Source organism: Trichechus manatus, unplaced genomic scaffold, assembly GCF_000243295.1.
Source record: "Trichechus manatus latirostris isolate Lorelei unplaced genomic scaffold, TriManLat1.0 scaffold00058, whole genome shotgun sequence".
In the NCBI taxonomy this organism is placed as follows: Eukaryota; Metazoa; Chordata; class Mammalia; order Sirenia; family Trichechidae; genus Trichechus; species Trichechus manatus.
Window position 1 is genome coordinate 4282446 of NW_004443994.1, and position 23256 is coordinate 4305701.

The 23256-nt window shown below is 40.3% G+C and overlaps 1 protein-coding gene across 3 annotated transcripts in view; it reads left to right on the top strand.

Annotated features, from left to right (window-relative positions):
* Positions 1-525: 525 nt before the first annotated feature.
* LRRC8C (leucine rich repeat containing 8 VRAC subunit C) overlaps positions 526-23256 on the top strand; it is a 107845-nt gene continuing 85114 nt past the window's right edge. The window contains exon 1 of one of the 3 annotated variants that reach the window (XM_004378720.3): positions 526-763. Coding sequence is in view for 1 of the 3 variants with exons in the window: in XM_023733392.1 (XP_023589160.1) it covers positions 689-763 (75 nt within the window). In the remaining 2 variants the exon portion in view is untranslated. The remainder of the gene's footprint in view (positions 764-23256) is intronic. The other 2 variants (XM_023733392.1, XM_023733391.1) reach the window with 2 other exon arrangements.

The window sequence follows — 23256 nt, forward strand, 5'->3', positions numbered from 1 at the left end:
AGGGTAATCTCCATCTTGACCCAAGTCCTTCAGAGAGTTTCCAGAAAGATTATTTTTAGTCGTAGTGGCGCCCCTCTAAATTACCGGGATTAGAAGCTGTGGTAGCAAAGAAGGCGTTGCGCGCGTAAAAGCTTCAGGATTTTCCGCGCATTGTTATAGGGGCGGGGGGTGCAGCCGATTCCCAAGGATGCGGCAGCCCTTGGTGTATCAAAGGCAGGAGTGACCCGGTCAGGAAACGGCGGGAGGATTTTTGTTTTTTTTTTTTTTTTTTTTTGATTTTTTGATGTTTTGAAGGAAGCTCGAAGACTGCTGCAGCTGCCTTGCGGGCCGGTCCCGGCTATGGGGTGGTCCCTGCAGGGGAGGAAGTTCCCGGGCACCGCGGCCTGCGTCACAGGGGGCTGGCGGCGCGGAGTCGGCTCGCCGACCGGCGGCGGCGACCCCAGGACCCGGCGCTGGGCGGCGCTGGCTGCCGCTGGCCCGGCTGCGCGCGGGGCGGCGCTGGAGGCGGCTCCGTCCGCGGCTGGGGAGGCGGAGGGGAGGAGGGCTGCGGGGTTGGGGCGTTAGCTGCGTCCCGGCTTGGAGCCCGCGAAGAGGACGAGGAGGAAGGCGCGTCTGTGGCCGCGGCCGCAGTGCTCCGGCCGCAACAAGCCATGAGCAACGTCCCCGCGGGAGACCCCGCCGTCGCTGGATGCTACTGAGCCCAGCTAGGAGACAGCTCGCCGCTCCCCAACACCCTCCACAGCCGACACCCTCGCGCCCAGAGGTAAGCGCAGGGGACCCGCGGAAGGATGGAGACTGGCGGCCCAGAGAGGATCACCGGGCTCGGTCCGCTAGGCGCACTGGGGCAAGACTCACCCCGCCTCGCTCGCCTGCCTGCCTCCTCCCGGCTCAAAATGTGGTCGCCTGCCTAGTGTGTGGTCCCTGGAGCCATCCGCTGCCACGGCTCAGCAACCCGCCAACCCCTACCCCCACCCGTCCCACGCCCAGCGTCCAGGCGAGGGACCCCAGCCTGGCGCCAAGCGCAGCGCTGCCGCGGCAGGTTCTGCGGGCTGGGAGATGGGAGTGGGGACCGGGGAGAAAACGGGGTCACGGCCGGGGGCGAGCGTCGATCTTTCTTACCTTGGAAATCTCTGAGACCCTTGGGCCTGTCCATTTTGGTCCTCTCCCCCCTTGCCACTCCCAGGCCCCTGAAGTTAGCACTTTGGGGGAGGGAAAGGCATGTGTAGATCTCAAAACGGAACGAGAGAGCGATGTCTGTTCACCTGCAAGACGAGAGAGGAGTTTAGCCCTATCGGGCGGGCCCCAGAAGCCAGGTGTCTAGGCCGGCGGTTGAGGCCAGGACCGCTGCCTTCATCCCAAGCCGAGGCTCGCCAATTTTTCCCTTTCTAGCTGGTTGCCAGAGAAGAGATGGTTAAGGATGGAGTTGGCAACTCAGGAACCATAGAATGTGCGCTATAGACGCTACTTCCATTTTTTTCTCCCCCACCCACTCCTGTCTCTATACATCAGATTCCAAACAGTTCTTCAAAAACCCGGCGCCATACCTAGTTTAGCAACAGCCGTAGACACCTAGCCCACCTTCTAGTGCGGATGTTTCAGAGCGCTGGGGCAAACTTCCCTTGGTTTCAGATTCCTTAAGCATTTCAAACTCCCAGCAAACCAGTTGGGAAACACTGTTAGGTCCCCATCCTCATTAAAGTAAAAATTAAAAATCAGTTAATCTTTGTGGAAGTGCCTGTGTTTGGCAGAGGGAGGCTTGAATTACCCCCATTTAGGGGGGAGGAATAGGCAAAGGAAATCGCAGTCTTATTTTAGTCACATACTTTCTTGTAACACCTGGGTAGTGTAAGAAATCTAGCCTTTACCAGTGGTCACATTTCCGGATAGGTATGTAGAGGTTTCGTAAGGCATGGATGAGACATCTGCATGGACAGGTCGTTAAAATGCCGTCTAGAGAAAGGAAGTAATAGTAATGGTAATCCCCTTGTGTAGCTGCAAAAAACTGCAAAATTGCCAGTCAGTCATGTTTATACATTTATACATTTTTTTAATGTTTTATAGAAAACTTATAAACCCAAAATGTAAGCTGATCTTCAGAAAATTTGATCAGATTCATAAACCATGTGTTGGATGTGTGAACAAAGATACACAAAGATTAGATTTATAGAAATCTAATCTATGAAATTTGTATTTCTTGTGACATGCTTAAATAGGGAAGGCCAAGTGTGTAACCCTGATTTGCTTTACTTTGGAGTGCTTAACTGAAATACTGTCTTAGAGTCTGTTTGTTTGCTTTTGGTGGTGGGGGGCGGGGAACAGCTTTGCAAGAATTGATGTTTTCATGGTTCACATAACAGACTGACAACAGACAGGGCTCACCAACCCAACATTGTATTAGAAAGAGCAAGTATATTTAGCAGTTTTGTTACTAATAAAATTTCAAGTCTTTGTTAATGGTACTTATCTCTTATTTCTCGGATTGACTATTTAATCCGAGGTATGTTTTCAGAAAAGAATGCTGAAAAAATTAGGAACTGTAAGAAAAACAAATGAATACTTTTCCATTTATATGAAATTTATCTTTTAAAAACAATACAAAGTTAAAAATTTAAGTTCCAGGGTATCCAAAATTTACCAAATTCTTATGATTTTTATTAGTCTGTGTCATTTTTAAGTTATAGAAACCAATAGGATTATAATAAATCCCAAATTTAAGAGGGAATGGGGTGGAAATGTGCTTATTTTGCCAAGCATTGGGTTAATGGTTGACGATGGTACATTACTTAAGACAGTCTAGCTGCTCTGGGTACCTAACATACATTACCTCAGATTCTTAACCCCCAAGGTAGATGGTGCCATCCACATTTTACAGAAGAATAAAGAGCCTCAGAGTTTGTTACTTGCCCGAGACCATACAGCTGATTTAATACCTGAATGAGGCCAAACCTTTTGGCCTTAATGCTGTACTTTTTCCGTCATTCCAAGCTGCCTCTTATCCCCAACCCTCTACATAAATTTATTGTCAACTTACCATAATGATTGTAACTGAAAACTGAGGTTGAGAAAGTAAAGTCATTTGTCCAGGGTTATCTATGTAACTTGTATGTAGCAGAATTGGAATTTGGAATCAGAACCATCTGTTTCCAAAACCCATGTTCTTGCCACTGATCTCTACTAAATGACTGATTAAGAACTCAGCCTAATGGACAATTTGCTCTTGTCCATCAGCAATTCTTGTCTACATGAAGATGATAGTCTCATGGGCTGCAACATAGTCCCAAGATTTTATACACAATTCCAGTCCTGGATCACTCACAAAAACATGTCATAACCTTCTGAGGGTGACATTACCATGGAGGTATCATTGAATCCACTTAATTTCTTTTAAAATAAGTATCATTCTGAATTGGTGTGGGGTAAAGTTCATGGCCTCAAGTTGGGAAGGTTGGGTATCAAATTCTGGCTCTATTGCATAGTAGCAGTACAAACTAGTACAAGTCATTAAGCTACTTAGAGCCCCAGTTTCCTCATCTATAAAGGGGTTCCTAAAGCCTGCTTAGCTGGATTATTGTGCTAATATAACCCTGCATATAAGGGACAGCTTCTGGCACATAGTAAGTACTCAGTAAATGGCAAGGATTAATATCACTGTATCCTAAAACTGGTTGAAATTTCTTCCATTTTTCACTTTATGCATATTTTATATGCATATATTCATTAGTCATTATTAACAATGATTCACTTGTCATACAGCTACACAAAGGTCTAATCTGGTTGTTAGCATCTTTTACTTTTGAATCACATGCTTTTTATGTAGTTCTGATATGTAAACATTTTCTCACCTTACATAGTTTTTCCTTTGCTCCACTCTATATATTTATTAGATTTTTACTAGAAATATTTGAGTAAGTGGGAACTTACAGTCTTTGCCAAACACACTTTCCTGTTTTCTGCCACTCCTGATCCTCTGTCTGGCTTATCTCTCAAGGCACCCTGACAATCCCAGTATCTCTCCAGCACACACCTCTCCCTCAGTTGAAAGTCTGTGTCTCTTGTAAGGTTCAACCCAAATACCACTTCCTTCCTGTGCTGAGCCTGTATGCCTCCCTCTTTTAAATCCTTTGTCACTTCGTAAACCAGACAACGCATGCTACCTAGTGTTTTACTTTTTAGCTATTTGCGCAGCTAATATCCCATGAAACTGTAAGCTCTTTGAAGTCAGGGACATATTTCTATTTCTTTATATTCCTTGTTTAATATAAAATGTAGATGGTATTTATTTCCTGAATGAAAGACTAGTCAAATATTCTGAAAGAAGTTATTACAATAATTAGGCAAGAAACCCAAAGAATTTGTTTCTATTACATGATTGTTAGTGACAGCTCCCTCTTTTAAAACTTGTTAATCCAGCCTTCTCCACCAATTTAACTGGTATTGTATTTACTGGCAGGCCACAGTTCTTAGACAAAGCCCTAACCATTAGGCACCAGGTAAAACAGATATGTTTCATTAATAAATTGCTCCCTTGGTGATATAATAACCTCCTTCGGTTGTGGGTACATTGAGCAAGTCAACAGTACTTGAGTAGTTTGGCATTTTAGATGGGGTAATGATCCAGATAGATTTATTTAATTAGAAATAGGATTTACCTGAGAAAAAGGAACACATACCTTAGACAGAAGGTCGAGATAATGAGCAAGGAGGGTTTCAAACCACTTTGGTTGGAAATAAGACTAATCATAGCACAGCGTGGAATCTAGAACCAGAAGTGACTTTCATGAGAGACTTAACGATGGGAAAAGACTTAGATGATCTATGCCATAAATATGAGGAGTGGGAAAAATAAAAAGGAGGAGGTAAGAGACATGAATCAAGACTATAATATTGAATGAATGAAGCCTTCTAGATACTGGTCATTCATGGACTACAGGAAAGAGACTGTGGGGTCAAGATGGGCGAGAGAGAGAAACTGGTGTGGTCTCGAACATCAGGTACATGTACTCCCATATACTCTTCATATACTCCCACTTGCTGCCAGGGCTAGCACAGAAAAACATGCAGGGCTTTGTTTTTTTAAAAAGTAGATGTTGTTGTTTTTGTTGTTAGGTGCCATTGAGTTGGCTCTGACTCATGGTGACAGGTATAAACAGAACAGTTTTCATGATCTTTGTGATTGGTGCTATGCTTAAGTCCATTGTTGTAGCCACTGTGTCGGTCCATCTCATTGAGGGTCTCCCTCTTTTTTGCTGACCCTCTACTTTACCAAGCATGATCTCTTTCCATAGCAATTGGAAAAAAGTAGAGAGTTTGGAGTAATATATTGAAAATTTTCTAATTTTTTAAAAAAAAAGCATTTTTCCAATATCAGGCATGAAACCAAAAGGCACCTGGACTTAAAATATATTCCTATCTACTTTTTAGAAATGTAACACACTCTCACAAGTTTTGAGAGTGAATTTAGGATCTTTTTTGGTGTTGGATGGATGAGCTTTTTAAATATGACTCTATAGTGTATGGCATATCTAACACTGAGTGGCGGTTGGTAGAGAAATGGTAATGAATTGGGTTCAGAAAAGAAAAGAGGGAAATGACAAAATTAAAAAAATCAATTTTAAGAAAAGATGTTTTACAGCTTAGGGAAGTACCATATTTTTTGCAAATAATGCACCCAAATAAGTAACACACACAGGTAACACATGGCATAGCTCGCTTGCAAAAATAGCAAGGGGGGTTGTGTGGTTGACAAAAAACTTTATAATGTGCATGTTATTTGTGTTAAAATATCATCACTGAAAATGTTCCAGATGACTGAAGTCAAAAGAATCCAGGAGAACTGTATGTTCTTTAAAGAACCCCTGTAAAGACTGAGAAGAACAAGCAAATTCCCCTAGTGGAGCTATTAAAGCAGTATTTCTCAACCTTTTGTTCATTATCACACATACATCCCTACTCCAGAGGAGTCCCGGGGTGGTGAAAAGGGTTAAGAGCTCCACTAGGAGCCTAAAGGTTGGTTGTTCTAACCCACCCAGAGGTGCCTCAGAAGACAGGCCTGCTGATCTGCTTCTGATACTCTGCACTCATGGGGTCATTCAGCGAATTGGAATCGACTCAACAACCACAACCACTCCTTGAGCCTGTTTTAGATACCTTTTTCCTAATCACTTACCCTTTAAAGTTTAATACCACAGACACATTGTATATCTGTGTATGTTACTGTGGCCCCTTTTAGAGGGTGACAGACCATTATAATATCTACAGTTTTTGCACATCCTTCTCCCCGCCAGCAAATTTTAGCCAGGAGTGGATCGCAACCTCCTAACACCCATTGAGAACGCATGGTGTAGCATGATTATATATTAAACCTGTTGCTGTCAAGTGGATTCCGACTCATAGCAACCCTATAGAACAGAGTAGAACTGCCCCATAGGGTTTCCAAGGAGTGCCTGGTGGATTCTAACTGCCGACCTTCTGGTTAGCAGCCGTAGCTCTTAACCACTACGCCACCAGGGTTTCTGATTATGTATTAGGTCAGAAAAGAGCCACATGAAACTAAAAGACATGAGGAATATATTTGTATGAGTGCAGATGATACCTTACTTAACAAATCCTCTGGAATTAGATTGCTTTTTCTGCCTTTATAAAAAACACACTTTATTGGCTCTTAAACTGAAATTCAAGGAGCCCTGGTGGCACAATGGTTAAGCATTCCGCTGCTAACCGAAAGGTTGGAAGTTCAAACCCACCCAGCGGCTCGACAGAAAAGGCCGGGCAATCTGCTCCCATAAAGATTACGGCCTAGGAAACCCTATGGGACAGTTCTACTCTGTCATATAGGGTTGCTATGAGTTGGAATTGTCTTGACGGTACACAACAACAACAGCAAACTGAAATTCATGTCAAATTTGTCAAGGCTTCTGTTGTCCCAGTTTCACCCTGATGAAATTATTAAATTCATAAAGTTAACTTCCAAAGCCTCCTATGTCTTTTGTTTCCTGAATAGAAATCCCTCCCCAAATTTCAGATGCTTCATGTCTTTTATTTATTCCTGTTATACTGGGAAGACTGTGATATTAGCGTTTCATTGTGACTGGCTAAGGAGTCCCCGAATGTTGCAGATAGTTAAAGCACTTGGCTGCTAACCCAAAGGTTGAAGGTTTGAGTCCACCCAAAGGCAGCTCAGAAGAAAAACCTGGCAATACACTTCCACAAAATCAGATATCGAAAACCCTACGGAGCACATTTCTACTCTGACACACATGGGGTTGCCATGAGTTGGAATCTGCTCAACAATAGCTGGTATAAATTGGTTTTTATGTACTTGAGTATTTGCATTTTAAACCATTTATTTATAATTATGAAAACCTGTGTTCCATATCAAGGAGATTTCAGTCCACAACAAGCAGATATTTGTAGAGGGTGGGGTCGCTGAAGTCATTCTTGGCTTTATCATGTTCAGTTCCTTCCTCGGATTCCCTAGTGAGCAAAAGCCTGGGCTTCTGATGTCTAATCTCAGAAGAGGCTAACTCTAGAGTCGCTTGCCTTCCTTGTGTATTGGCGTCTTTCACAATCTGGAGCCTATTTTGCCCAGGCACACCGCTTTCCCCAAGAAACAGCTTCCAGCCCATCCCTCATCTCCTTCAGCTTTGTTTTAACCATATTGTTCTGCTCTCTCTCCTTTACCCTCAAACCTCAGAAGTATATTTGTTTTTCTTCTTTGTTTGCTTTTTGGGGCTATATTGAAGCTTCCATGAGGGGCCCTGTCTGTCTTGTTCTCTGCTCCATCTATAGCACCTACACAGTGCCTGGAACATAGCTCCTCAAGAAATAGCTGTGGAATAATTATTTAATGATATATTTTACGGTAACATTTCTTACCTGCTTACTTAATATCCTGGAATACAGAAATTTCCTTTTCTATTATTTCAAATTCTGGTAATGAAATTTTATAGTGTAATTAAAAGTCATGCTTATCAACAGTGAAATAAAATATGTAATGTAAATATTTCTGTATGTGATTTGAAATTAGGAGCAAATATTATATAAAATGTGAAGTCTGAACATCAAAATAAATACTAGGTAAAAAGGCATTAAAAATAAGCTAAATACATGGAAACTCGTGAGTCCTGGAGTTGTCCCTGTATATTTGAAGAACTTCTCAAAATCAATAAAAATTATTAACTAATCTTAAATATCTTAGAGGTTTATGAAAATTAGAAGCAAGTTCAAATATCTCTCTCAATTTGGTAAATAGTAAAGGTATAACCTATAGTTCTAACTTCTGGAAAAATACTGCTGAAGATTATTTAGCTAATAGCACCTTGATTTTTTAGATAATTATCAGAATGGCTTCATTAGGAAAACATTCTGTCAGGCTAATTTGTATTATCTCTCTCGACATTGGCAAGGTCCAGTAAAAAAAGATGCTTATCAGCAAAGTTGGGAAATGCTGTCCAGTACACACAGCTTTCTAGTTAATGCACAGCTACGCAGATCCCTGTAACCAGAAAGGAGCTAGCAGCTGCTTGTGTATCTGGAGCTTGGATCTGAGTTGAGTATTGAAGCATTTTATCTGAGGATCTGGATGATGAAATAGAAAATATTCATCTGATATTTATATAAGTGGCTCCATGGTAGATAGAGTGACTTGGTGTTGAAGCAAGGATTTAAAATGAGCTTGGGGAAGGGGAGGAAATAGTCAAAATCAAGCAAAGATATTTGTTTAAGGAAAGTACAGGGTAGTATCTTGAGGGAAAGTAAACAAATAGACAAATCATACAGATATACTAGATTTTTGTTTGCTTTATGTCCATTGCTTTAATGCCATTATTTAGGACAGTAGCCAACATGTAGCAAAGGATCAATTAATATTTACTAAATGAATAAACAAATGAAATGCAAGATGGAGAAAGATTAACGACAGTAAAAGTTAAATCAGGCACAAGTAAAATTAGTTTTACAAGGAAGTGATTCATAACTAGTAGACAGTTAAAGAAAACTTTTTGGACAAATAATTTATGAGGTTGTGTCAAAGTTTTATGTCAGTCTTGCATGTAAGAGAAATGGTTTCTGGCAGCTCAATCGAAAAATTCATTCTTAATAGGGAAATTTTATACGAAAAGTGGATGGTTAGGCAATCATTGTTAGAATAGATAAAAAATCTGGGTTCAAGATCAGTAGACTCTTGATTGACAGCTGAGAGTCAACTGGATGGCTGAGTAGCTGATTTCCCAGGACAAGTCTTATTCCCATTAAAGTTCATCAGAAAATTGCTTAAGCATTTTGTCAATGGGAGTTGTGAAATCACCTTGCAAAAAGCAGTTTGGCCTTTGTACTTAGTTCTTTCTAGCCATACCACACTTGAGGCTAATGAGTGGGGGACTGACCAGACCAAGAGTGACCACCTGGTGGCGTGATACTGACTAGCCTTAAAAGGCATGATGTAATCTATCATGACCACATAGTGCAGCCAATAAAGACCTTGAAGACGGAGGCTCAAAGGCTCCTGGTTGGCAAGAACATCTGCTCTGGGAGGGGAGCTCATCCCCTGGGGACTTGGAAGCTCTGTGTTGAAAACGTTTCCAGAACTCACCCTATATGTCTGTTCATCTGTATCCTTTTGGGATGTAATAACTCTGTAACTCTAAGTATGGCATACTCCCCGTGAGATTCTGTGCGTTGTTCCAGTGAATTAATGAAATCAAAGGGCCAGTGGGAGCCTGCAGGTTAGGACGTAAGAGTGTCGTGTATCTTGAAGGGTAAATGAGAAACCAGCCCTGAGTATGCAACCAGCAGGGCAGAAAGGTGGGGTGTCTGTCGAGGGGACTCCCCAGCTTGCAGCTGGCATCTGCCTATTTGACAGTGGGAAGGGCGGTATCCATCTAACTTGTGAGCTCTGACCTAGCTCTGGGTGGCTAAGGTCAAAGAGAGTGTGCCGCTGGGCAGCTGGCGATGAGAATGGAGAAGCGGAAAGACGAGAACTGGATCACTCCCTACATTTTAGAGATTGGATTCATGCTGATCCTTACCACGAAATAGGTGACTAAGATGGCGTTTTCCCCTTACTTAGCACAATCAGGAATATTTATATCTTCACAGAAGGAGGTTGTGAATTATAATTTCTAGTCAGGTTCAGTCCCAAACCAAGTTTAAAAGTTTTTTTTTTTTTTTTAGGCAGTTTCTTTTTAAAATTTAAATAATCTTTGCAGATCTGTCTTGGTCAAGGAAAGATTCAGCTCATCTCATTCCATTTTTATGTTAAGGTTATTGAATTTGTTACCTACTCAATCACTTTTTAGATTTCTTATTTTATAATGTAAATACACCATCATGATTGCCAACAATATTAGTATAAATACTGATATTACTTTGAACTGGTTTTCTACATCAGTGAAGATTTTCCAGACGTAATCCAAACTGGCACTGTTTCAGTGTTACCTATTTCATGTAATTTATGGACCTGAGCGTCTGTATTTTGTATGTGCTATTCTACTTGGCATGTTTTATTTTAAAAGCTACAGCAAAAGGTATTTATTAACCTTTATAAACTATCTTTTTATATGGTCAGCAAATTCAGTGCTGTATGATGTTGAACAACCTCTAAGACCAAAGAACTCACTTCTTTGAGGAGGTTTATATTTTTATTTTGTTTTTTAGGCCAGAAATATTTTTTACTGCCCTTCTTAGCTTGTCTAATCCAAGACCAGGACCCAAGAAGCATCCAATTTATCTCTATTAGGTTCTGCCTGTAGTATTTATAACTGTGGTATCCCTTTTTCTTGAGGATCCTCTATTTTCTCCCAAGATTCTTGTACTTACAAGAAGTTACAGTCCTTACTTCCTGAAAAGTTGAGATTCTGTAGGCAACAGAGCAGGTACCAGACTAGTATCCTGGGACGACATTATAGGCATTGTTACCATTTATGAAGTTCAGTGCTAGTACTTTGATAGTGATACTGTCATACCAAATTAAATGCAGTTCATCTCTAAATGTCACAGTTCGGGCATGCAGATGTTACAAATTAGTTTTATTCAACTATGTACTGGTTGAAAGGGGGACAGATTATTATTTTTTTTAATTTAATTTAATTTTTTAAAATTTTAAAATTTTATTGAACGTTTACAGTGCAAACTAGTTTCTCATTCAGAAATTTATACACAAATCGTTTTATGACATTGGTTGCAATCCCTGCATCTTGTCAGCACTCTCCCCCTTTCCCTTTCCATCCCGGGTTCCCTGTGTCCATTCCTGCCTTCTCATCTTTGCTTTTGGGCAAGTATTGCCCACTCGGTCTTATATAGGACAGATTCTTAATGAACCTGTGCAAATAACTACATTACCAGGAGAAGTAAGGAGTCTCAACATGTAACGTAATGGCTGCCATTCTGAGTAGTTTTGTGGACTAGGAAAAACTCTGTATGCCCCGTTTTCTACAGGATCATCACAGACTCTGTGACAGTGCAGCTATCTGTAAATAAGTTTTATTATTTTTAGATGTAGTTAGAGTAAGCAAAGTTTGATTAAATGACCCGTAACAGAAACTAAACAAGCCCCAGTTGCACAGTGGTTAAGCACTCGAATGCTAACTGAAAGGTCAGCGGGTTGAACCCACCAGCTGCTCCTCGGGAGAAAGATGTGGCAGTCTGCTTCTGTAAAGATTACAGCCTTGGAAACTCTATGGGGCAGTTCTTCTGTGTCCTGCAGGGTTGCTATGAGTCTGAATCAACTCAACAGCAATAGGTTGGTTTTTTTTTTCTTTCTTTTTTTAACAGAAACTAGTTGTGTTTTTCTAAGTTTGCCCGTCCAAGTTCCCGTTATTAAAAGGATTGTTTTTACTTTCTCCTGAGGCCTCATTAGTTTGTGGTCACAGCTTCCCTGAACATTTCCTACAGGGTATTCCTCAGAATTTACAGGTTCCCCTTCATGGTGATAGCATACAGGAAATCTGATGAGTGCCAGAATTCTAAAAGGTGTGTTCATGTTGGGTAGTATTCTGAGGAGTATAGTTCCTCAACCCCTAAAACTGGGTTTCTGACATGCATATGTATATGCATATGCAGTTTGTATAACATACCAAGAGTGGTTCATATTTTAGTGTGACTGCTGAAATACTCAATAAGCAGAGATGTTTAAGTTAGAAGCCTTCTAATTACATATTTTTAAAAATATACTTTCCAAATACACTGATATAATCTGTTAAATCGCAGGTTAGAGATAGTCTAAAAAGGAAAAAAGGGGCTTTATCAAATATCTTTCAGAAAATAAAGCATCGATGGTGAAATAGCTTGTATCAATTAACCCTTCACCAGATAACAATTATATACATTTAACAAAGTATGAAAAACAAGTATTTGAAGGCACTGGAAAGCAACCAAAAAGAAGTAGAAACTGGACAGGAGTTGATCCTTGAAAGAAAGAAACTGCACCGGATGAGATTTGAATTACGGCGTTTCTTGTGAGAGAATACCCTAGTCATTATGGTCCAGTGCTGCTAATCAGTCCAACACTGTAGTCTTCTTGACTTGAAAAGTTGGAGGATGGAGTTCAAGCCTTCCAGAGTGGCTGAAAAGTTGGTGGGGGGCGGGGGGGGGGGTGCGGATCCTAGAAAGAAGGAAATAACATAAAGGAGAGAGCTTCAGATTCTGCATACAAACTCCCTCCAAATCCTTACCTGAGCCTTGAAATGTTCATGGACAGGGAGACTCCACAAAGCCTAGCTGAAAATAACAGTTGGAAGGCTAAAAGACCAGAGCAGATATTTTAGCTGTTGCCTACCTTAGAGGAGACAAAGTTTGGAGTTTGAGTACAGCCAAGTTAATAGCCAGCTAAAACTAAAATCAGTACCCTTTAGAAGAATATAACAAAATTCAGAGCCTCCCTAACATACCATCCAGAAAGTTTAGTATAAATCATTACAAATTATTAAACATGAAAATAAACAGGAAAACGTAACCCATAACCAAGACAATAGAAATCAACTTCAGTATGACCCAAATGTTGAAGTAAAACCAAACCCGTTGCTGTTGAGTTGATTCCTATTCATAGCGACCCCTATAAGACAGAGTAGGACTGTCCCATAGGGTTTCCAAGGAGTGGCTGGTAGATTCAAACTGCTGACGTTTTTGTTAACAGCCTAAGCTCCCCTGCACCACCAGGGCTGTAGTGATTTTAAAACTGCTTGTTAAAAAATGTGAGAAGAACTATGATAATGAGTTAATAGATGGAGAATCTCAGCAAAGAAATAGAAACTATTAAAAAGAACAAAATGGAAATTCCAGAACTGAAAAATCTTTGGTATGAGTGCACTAAACAAGAGGCACAGTGGGCAGATCCCACCTTTGTTGCTAACTGTGATAAATATCAGTGTGAATCCAATTCCCAAAGTATAGAAACGAACCCAGTCCTCACCTTCTCACCTCTCCAGCCTCATCAGCCGCCGCTCATGTGGCACACTCTGTCTCCAACTGTAGCCACCCAGAGCCGGGTCAGAGCTCACAAGTCAGACAGACACCATCTTTCATACTAGCTGCTTGTGCAGTATTTCCTGGGCTCTAGCCACCTGTACATAGTCCAAGAGGCAGTCGTTCAAACAGAACAAGGGGATACTGTGTGGTTTAAAATCAGAAAAGATGTGTGTCAGGGTTGTTTCCTTTCACCATTCTCATTCATTCTGTATGCTGAGCAAATAATCTGAGAAGCTGGACTATATGAAGAAGAACACAGCATTAGAACTGGAGGAAGATTCAACCTGCGATGTACGGATGACACAACCTTGCTTTCAGAAAGTGAAGAGGACTTGAAGCACTTATTGATGAAGATCAAAGACTACAGCCTTCTGTATGGATTACTGCAACATAAAGAAAACAAAAATCCTCAAAACTGCACCAATAAGCAACATCATGATAAACGGAGAAAAGATTGAAGTTGTTAAGGATTTCATTTTACTTGGATCCACAATCAACATCCAGGGAGCAGTCAAGAAATCAGGCAGCTTATTGCATTGGGCAAATCTGCTGCAAAAGTCCTCTTTAAAGTGTTAAAAAACAAAGAAAGATGTCACCTTGAAGATTAAGGTGCACCTGACCCAAGCCATGGTATTTTCAGTCACCTTTTATGCATACGAAAGCTGGACAATTAATAAGGAAGACCGAGGAAGAATTGATGCATGAATTATGGCATTGGCAAAGAATATTGAATATACCACGGACTGCCAGAAGAACAAACAAATCTGTCTTGGAAGAAGTATAGCCAGAATGCTCCTAGAAAGGAGGATGGCGAGACTTCGTCTCATGTACCTTGGACATGTTATCAGGAGGGACCAGTCCCTGGAGAAGGACATGATGCTTGGTAAGGTAGAGGGTGAGCGAAAGAGAGGAAGACCCTCACCAAGATGGATTGACACAGTGGCTGTAATAATGAGCTCACGCATAACAACAATTGTGAGGATGGCACAGGACTGGGCAGCGTTTCATTGTATTGTACATATTGTCGCTTTGAGTCGGAACCAACTCTATGGCACCTAACAACAACTATAGTCAGCTGGAGCTAGATCAGAGCTTAGATGTTAGAAGGATATTTTCTTTTAAACTGCCAAATAGTCAGCCCCTGCTGGCTGTCACTGCCCCCGTGGGTTAATTAATTCACTGGAACGACTCACAGAATTCACGGAGAATATACCATACTTAAAACAGATTTATTACAACCAGAAAGGATACAAATACAGACATGCATAGGGTGAGGCCTGGGAGGGGTCACAGCACAGAGCTTCCACGTCCCAAAGAGGGACATGCTACCCTCTCCCATGCATGGTCACCAACCAGGAAGCTCATCTAGCCTCAGGGTTCAGGGCTCTTATTGCCCGCCCCCCCGCCATGTGGCCATGCATCTGGATAGCACCCACTCATTGGCCTCAGGTATTGGTCTGGCTAGAAAGAATCAAGAACAAAGGCCAAATCGCTTACTGCAAGGTGATTCCACACCTTGCAACGAGTTAACAGTAAATTGGAGACAGCAAAAGAAAGGGGTAGAGAACTTAAGTATAGATCAATAAAAATTATACCATCTGAAGAGTAAAGAGAAAAAGGATTGAAAACAAGTTGACCTGGGTGACATTATATCACGAGTGTAACATAATGTCTTGGAAATCCTCAAAGGAGGAGAGAAAAAAAATACCAGAAAACAATTTGAAGAAATAATGGCCGTAAATTTCCCAAATTTGGTTGAAAAACATAAATGTACCAATCCAAGAAGCACATGAAACCACAAACAGATTAAACACGAGAAAAACACTCCTGGAAATATCATCATAGTCTAATTGCTGAAAACCAAGGATAAAGAGATGACTATGAAAGCAGCCAGAAGAAATATCAAAATGGATGATGACTGCCTTTTTATCAAAAAGAATAGAGGTCAGGACTAATGGACCACAATTACCACAGCCTCCACCAGACTTGAGTCCAGCACAACTAAATGGTGCCCAGCTACCACCACTGACTGCTCTGACAGGGATCACAATAGAGGGTCTTGGACAGAGCTGGAGAAAAATGTAGAACAAAATTTTAACTCAGAAAAAAAGGCCAGACTTACTGGACTGACAGTGACTGGAGAAACCCCGAGGTTATGGCACCTGGACACCCTTTTAGCTCAGTAATGAAGTCACTCCTGAGGTTCACCCTTCAGCCAAAGATTAGAGAGGCCCATAAAACAAAATGAGACTAAAGAGGCATACCAGGCTGGGGGCAAGGACTAGAAGGCAGGAATGGACTGGAAAGCTGGTAATAGGGGACCCAGGGTCAAGAAGGGAGAGTATTGACATGGTGAGGTGGTTAACCAATGTCACAAAACAATATGTGTACTAATTGTTTAATGAGAAGCTAGTTTGTTCTGTAAACCTTTATCTAAAGCACAATTTAAAAAAAAAAAACAGCGATGAAAACAGCAGCACGTGCTTGTTGCATATGCAGACGAAACCACATGATTCGAAGCGTCATTGTAATTGGGTAATAATGACAGCTCTGACCTGAGTGCATTAGAAGTTCCAGAAAGTAAATTAACATAGAGTTTTAACCTTGTAGGTATATTGATACATGTAAGCTGGGCTTACAGAAAATTTTTTTGTTGTTACAACTAAACTGAAAAATCAAACCCATTGCCGTCCAGTTGATTCTGACTCATAGCAATCCTGTAGGACAGGGTAGAACTACCCCATAGTGTTTCCAAGGAGCAGCTGGTGGATTCGAACTGCCAGCCTTTTGGTTAGCAGCCATAGCTTTTAACCACTGTGCCACCAGGGCTCCTATTATAACTAACTACAGGGATATTTTTATAAAAAATAATAAATTTCTGCTGAAACATGGCACAGGAATTTTATCGCCAATCATTTTGGTGTCAGCCTCTCTTACAGTGTCACCCGGTGTGGTCCGCACCCCCACCCCCCAGTGATGCCACTGGCCTCCAGGCCTACGTAGCTGTACCTTCCTCAGAAGAAAGAAGAGCAGTGTTCATTGTCTGGGTTGAGGAAGGCTGGGAACCAGCGACTTGCCCCCAGCCATTTATTCCAGGTGCAGCGCTATGGCCTCCAGACTTGCCCTGTCAAGGAAATAAGAGGATAGTGCTGTGGAGAAATAGCAGACAGCCTATTGTCCCTCACAGACAAACCCAAGAAGGGCTGGCAGCACGTGTGAGCCTATAGATCTGGAATGTCTTTTTAAGCCAAAAAGGGCCAGTGAAGAGTCTGCTGTCTTAGGCCAGGGACAATGTCAGGGGACAGTTACCTTCAGGAAGCCCGAGAAGACAGTAAGAGAAAAATGGAAACATTTTAAAAGGGAATTTCGAGGCTTGATTAGTTTCCTAGAGCTGCTGTAACAAAAAAGAATAGAGGTCAGAACAATAATATTGAAATGTTACAGTGTATTCTCTGACCACAATATAACTAAATTAGAAATTAGTAACGATAAGATATTAAAAGAGCCTTAAATATTTGTAAATAAAAAAACACACACTTCTAAATACCTTACAGGTCGAAGAAAAAAAATTAAGAAAATTTAAAAATATTTCAAACCCAATTATAATAAAATACAACATCAGAATTAGTGGGGAAAAGTTAATGGGACATAGCTAAAGCAGGGTATATGTAGATAGTAGATAATAGATAGCTCGAACATTATGTGCATTTATTAGAAAATAAGAAAGATTTAAAATAAATTATCTTAGTTTCCACCAGAGGAAGCTCGATGGAACTTCAAAAAAATGTAGAAAAAAGAAATAGTAAATTTAAGAGCAGAACCAATGAAATGGAAAACAGATGAATGATAGAGAAATTAAGTAAACCAAAAGTTGGCTCTTTGAAAAGATTAATGAAATTAATCTAGCAAAATCTATAAAAATGAGAGAGACAGAGAGAGAAAGAGAACCCAAAAGGTGTGTCACTATAGATCCTACAGACATTAAAAGGATAGCAGGAAATACTACGGTAAACTATATGCCAATATAGTCAACAACTTAAATGAAATGGGAAAAAAATTCCTTGGAAAGAACAACTTACAAAATCTGACACAAGATGAGATAGAAATCTAAATACCCTTCTCTCAAAGAGATTAAATTTGTAGTCAAAAACTTTCCCCCAAGGAAAACGAAGGGATTTATTCCAGGAATGCAAGGTTAGTCTAACTTTCAGTAATCAATCACTATAATTCACTATATTAAATGATTATATGGTTTTCCTCCGTTGTTATTTCAGTATTGAGTTGCAGAAAAAGCAGTTGACAAAAATTAACATGCATTCATGATAAAGATTGTCATAAATATCATCTATAAATCTCATAAAGACCTTTTATTTTAAGAAAAAAAACCTATATTTGTTTATTAAAAAGTCTAGTTGCCCAAAGATCAGGAAGTAAGTAAAGACATATGCTCTCATCACTTGTATTTAACATTGTACTGGAGGCTAGCTATTGCAATAAGGATGAAAAGACGTAAAGATTGGAAAGGAAGAAGTAAAACGACCTCTCCTTGGAGACTTTGTGATTAGAAATTAGGATTCCATATTCTAAGGAATCTAAGCAGCAGCAACTAGAAATAGTAAGTGCCATATTAAGTTCTAAGTGCTACATTGGTATTTTAAATTTACAAACAAAATCTTAGAAATAAATTTATTGACAATCACTGTGTCAGTCAGCCCTTGTACACGAACATGAGTAGGCTTTTACTTATCCTGAGACGGTATCTAAAAACATAATCTTATTAATAACATTTTACCTATTTTTTTTTTACTTGACAGCTTTCCCCATAATATGAGTGCAATAAACAGAGCAGCCTACTGTTCACCTAATTAAGGAAATAAGGAACGAACCAATTATTTCTAGCATCCTTTTGCTTGTGAGTGCCACATCCTGCGTTATAAGGAGAGGGAGCAAACCTTTGGTGCTACTTAGGAGCTCTCTAGTGAGTACCAAATATGATATGGGTTTAAAAACACCTCCTCCTTTTTTATTGCTCCAAATTTGAGACATGATTTTCAAGAAAAGCAACATTTAAGTTGTCAGATAAGAATAGATAATAAGAGAAAACCATAGCTGTTGGCTGAGTTATTAACTAGTAACAACTATAACAAAAGTATAAGAAAGATTATAATTTTAATTTCTATAGAGGGCAGGAACCCTTATTATTCTGCTTGTTTGCTTTGAATTATTTATAACTTTGAGAATACCAAAAAGCTGCGCAAAAGCATGGAAGTTAATTGGCCCTTCTGAAAGAACTCATTTGAGTTCGGCGAAAAAAAAATTGTCATCTGAGTAGGATATACAGTAAGTATATAACTTTACAGCCTTATGTTGAGAAAAGATTATCTCAAAAGTAATTTTTCTTTCTGAGTTATCAATTATCTATTTTACATGAACTACTTTAAAATAGTTTTATTTCAGTATGTTATTTTTAATATAAGTCACACTGGCTAAACAATCCAGTAAACAATGGTAGATGACAGTATATAGTGTTAACTTTTAGTTTTTAAAATAAAATTAATTTTATAAAGCATTTTGTAAGCCAGTATGATGATACTCTCATTATTTGAATGTCAAGAAGAACAAAATATGTTTATGTATAGATACGAGTATATAGGTTAAAACTATTGTATGATAATAAGTATTTTGCTAAAGATTATTCATTAATTACCAGTTTTAATATTAGTCCCACAGGAACTGGACGAATGGACACAGGGAACCCCAGGTGGTATGGGGGAGTGTGCTGTCACATTGTGGGGATTGCAACCAATGTCACAAAACAGAATATGTATAAATTTTTGAATGAGAAATTCACTTGAGCTGTTAACTTGCACCTAAAGCACAATAAAATTTTTTTAAAAAGAATAATTGTATATATGTGTGTATATATATATACATATATATTAGTCCCAGGCCTTCAAATTAATTATACCTGGAACTACAGTTACGTTGTCACTTAAAAATAATGCAATCTGTTCATATTAAAAACTTATCAGATCTCTGACAACCATTTAGAATGGAAAGAAAAAAGCAGATTATGTACATCACGGACAAAGGTAATTCTGTACTGATTAACTGTGGTAAAATATTGCCATAACTATTCTTAAAAAAAGATTTTTAAAAAAACTTATCAGAGGAGTATGACATTCAATAGTTTCACTTTATTGCAGCATTGCCTAAAGTTTATGACAACCACTAAAGAAACAAAGACACTGGCTGTAATTCAGTATTGTTGAGCACATCTGCAAAGTTTAAAATTTTTACTGTATGCAGTTAGTCCCTGCCTTACGGTGGGGTTCCGTTCCAACAACTCCGTCGAAAGTTGATTCTGACGTAAGTCGAATATCTCGTGTATATTTTTTTGTTTTCATCATCAGTATCTTTATAAATCTTAACATTGAACATCTGTGAGTGAATATCTGAGAATGACAACATCAGCAAATTATGCACTACATAATTATACATAATGCACTACATACTTATAAGATGTACCAAAAAAAAAAAAAAAAAAAAGACCGTCGTAAGTTCGGTTCATCGTAACTCCGGTACATTGTAATTTGGGGACTACCTGTATAATGATCAGCTATCTGATCATTATGAGACAATTATAAGGAAGCTAATAATTTCTAAGTGATTAGTCATTCCATCAAGAGACAGATCCAAGTCTTGCATGAACTAAAATACATTTTTTCTTCTTTTTAGGAGCTTTAATGAGATATAATTTACATACCATAAAGTTCATTTGTTTAAAATATACAATTCAGTGGTTTTTAATATAATTACACAGTTGTACAACCATCACCCTAATCTAATTTTAGAACATTTTTATCACCCTAAAAAGAAATCTTGTACCCATTAGCTTTCATTCCCCACTCCCCACTCTGTCCCTCAACCCCATTCCTCCACGACAGAAGACTGTAAACAACTGCTTATAGACACAGATGAACGTATAGAAAACCTCTGTACGGATGCCTACATATAGTTTTAAGTGTTAGATGCAAATATGTGTATACAATGGGTTGTTAACTAGTAACAACTATAGCAAAAGGTATACAAGAAAGGTTACAATTATGATTTCTCTAGAGTTATATCATAGAAACAAGTTTGGGACAATTTTTCTTTTACAAGGCAATGCAGGTATATTTTAAAAGTATGCACTGGAGTGCATTAAAAGAAAAGTAGACTCTAGGAATCTTGTGACACCACACTAACTCTTATCAAATAGCTTATTTAATTTAGGGCTACATAACTAAATAACAAAAAAAACCCAAACCTGTTGCAATCTAGTTGATTCCAACTCATAGCAACCCTATAGGACAGAGTAGAAATGCCCCATAGGGTTTCCAAGGAGCAGCTGGTAGATTCAAACTGCCAACCTTTTTGTTAGCAGCCAAGCTTTTAACCACTGCACCACCAACATAACTAAATAGGAAGATGAAAAACTTGGAAATGAGTCAGAAGACCAAGACCATCACAAAGAGTATTAGAGCGTTGGAAAACAGCATCTATATGGAAAAAAATGAAAGGAATTTGGACTTTTCAGCTAAAAGCGAGTTGAGAAATTTAACGATTACTTCTAGGAGTACTGCAGTACAGTGAATTACATTGTATGGCTCTTCTCGCCATGCGTGGTCTTGTGACTCCCACAAAATGATTGGATGGGTCTATACAAATAAGGTGTTTATGGCCCACCAAGGGGATTGGACAGCATGTTAATAATGCAAATAAAGTCCATGGAACCCTGTGGAGGTGGGACCATGCCAATAAGGTGTATGAAACCCTAACAAAGGGATTGGTCAGTGTTGCCATACTGCTAAGCTTAAAAGAGACTCAATCCCAGAGCAGAGGGGGGAACCTCACTACCACCAAGAAGAGATGGGAGTGGAGCACATCCTTTGAACCTGGGATCCCTGCACTGAGAACCTCCTAGACCCAGGCGACAGAGAGAGAGAGCGGTAACACAGGAGATGGCATGAGATGGTGAGAAGCGGTTGCAGAGAAACGGTGGCAGCAGAACCAGGACACTGGTGCAAGATGGTACAGTGGGCTTCCTGGCCCTCAGAGCAAGGCAGTTACAGTGGGTGTACTGGCCCACAGAGCAAGAAAGCTGAGCGCCTTCTGGAAGGAGGCTTCCTCATGGAGTGAGGTGCCTCCAGGCACTGTTGGCATAGCCAGGCTTGCCGACCTACAGACCCACAAAGCAAGAGAGCTGAGCATCTTTGGGCAGGAAGCTTACTGGTGGATTGCGGTGCCTCTGGGCACTTACTGGTGGAGCTAAAGAACTTTGTAACGCTTGCCCAAGTAGGGCAGAGACTGGGCCAAGAACCAGGGAGAGGCCTGCCTGCAGGCATGGCTGAGCAGAGGCTGTCCTGATCAAAGACTGTATCCTGAGTCGTTCCTAATTCTGAATTGTAACCTTTTACTTCCCTAATAAACCCCATAACTGTGAATATGGTCTGTGAATTCTGTGTAGCCAGGGCTGTGAATTATCAAACCCAGCAGAAGAGTAGAGAGTGCCTGCGGGAGGGACTGCTAGTATTGTCAGAATTGGTAAAAAGGTTGGAGAGAGGAGGTATGTCTGACCTCCATTTCATGGGAACTAGCTTTGGGCTGATGCTGATGGTGATTCTGTCTCCTCCTTGTGAAGTTAGATGAGGAGGACCTCTGACTTCCGCACCACACCACCATTTTTACAGGTATGAAGTGATCTCTGACTGAATATGAAGAGTGGTTATAAACCTCTTCTGAAAAGAGGGAAAAGTTTAACCTGTGACTTAATGATTTCAGTGGTTAAAAAGAAGACTTTTCAGACATCAAATCATCAGTTTTCTACAAATTTTCATAGAACAGAGTTGAAGCTTTCTGCCATGGGTTTTGGGTAGTCTTGCCTGAAGGTTTGTCCAAATAACCTATTGATATGAGCAATATGTTTTTAATTTAAGCCACGCTGGGTGCAAGCCATCAGATCTGCCAGCCTTTGAGATTATTAAAATACAGCCACAGTCCCTGAGGACTTACTCTGTAACAGAAGGGATAGGGTAAACAAATACCCTGCAAACGGAAATAGTTTAATACATAGTTAATAAGGCAGAGATCTGGAGGAGGTGAGGGAGCATCCATATTTGAGGGAAGAAAGGTCCAAGCAGAGTTGATAACAGGTATAAAAGTGTGTCTGTGGCATAATGGAGGACCAGCGAGAAAGCCAGTGTGGCTGGAGGGCAGGGGGAGAGTTGGGGGTCTTTTGCCCTTGAGTCGATTCCAACTCATGATTACCCCATGTATGACAGAGTAGAACTGAGCTCCATAGGGTTTTCTTGGCTATAATCTTTATAGAAGCAGATCATCAGGCCTTTCTTCCGTGGCTCTGCTGGGTAGAGTCAAACCATGAGCCTTTTGGTTGGTAGTCGAGCACAAACCGTTTTCGCTACCCAGGGACCTGAGGGGGAAAGTAGTAGTTATTAAGTAAGAGGACCTTATGGGCTTATGAAGTGGCTTGTAGGCTTCCATTCTGACAGTGAAGCAGAGCTATTAGAGCATTCTGAGTAGAAGAAAGTCACAATCAGACTTAAGTTTTAAAAGGATCACCGGTGGCATCACTAGGGGAGTGCGGACCGCACTGGGTAATGCTGTCAGAGGGGGTGACACCAACCTCCCCTTGAGCCAACTGTGGGTGTGTGTGCCTCCCCTGTGCTTGGCCTGGTGCCTGTGCACCTGGCGGCACCATGGGACATGAACACACAAGCGCACACGTGCACACAC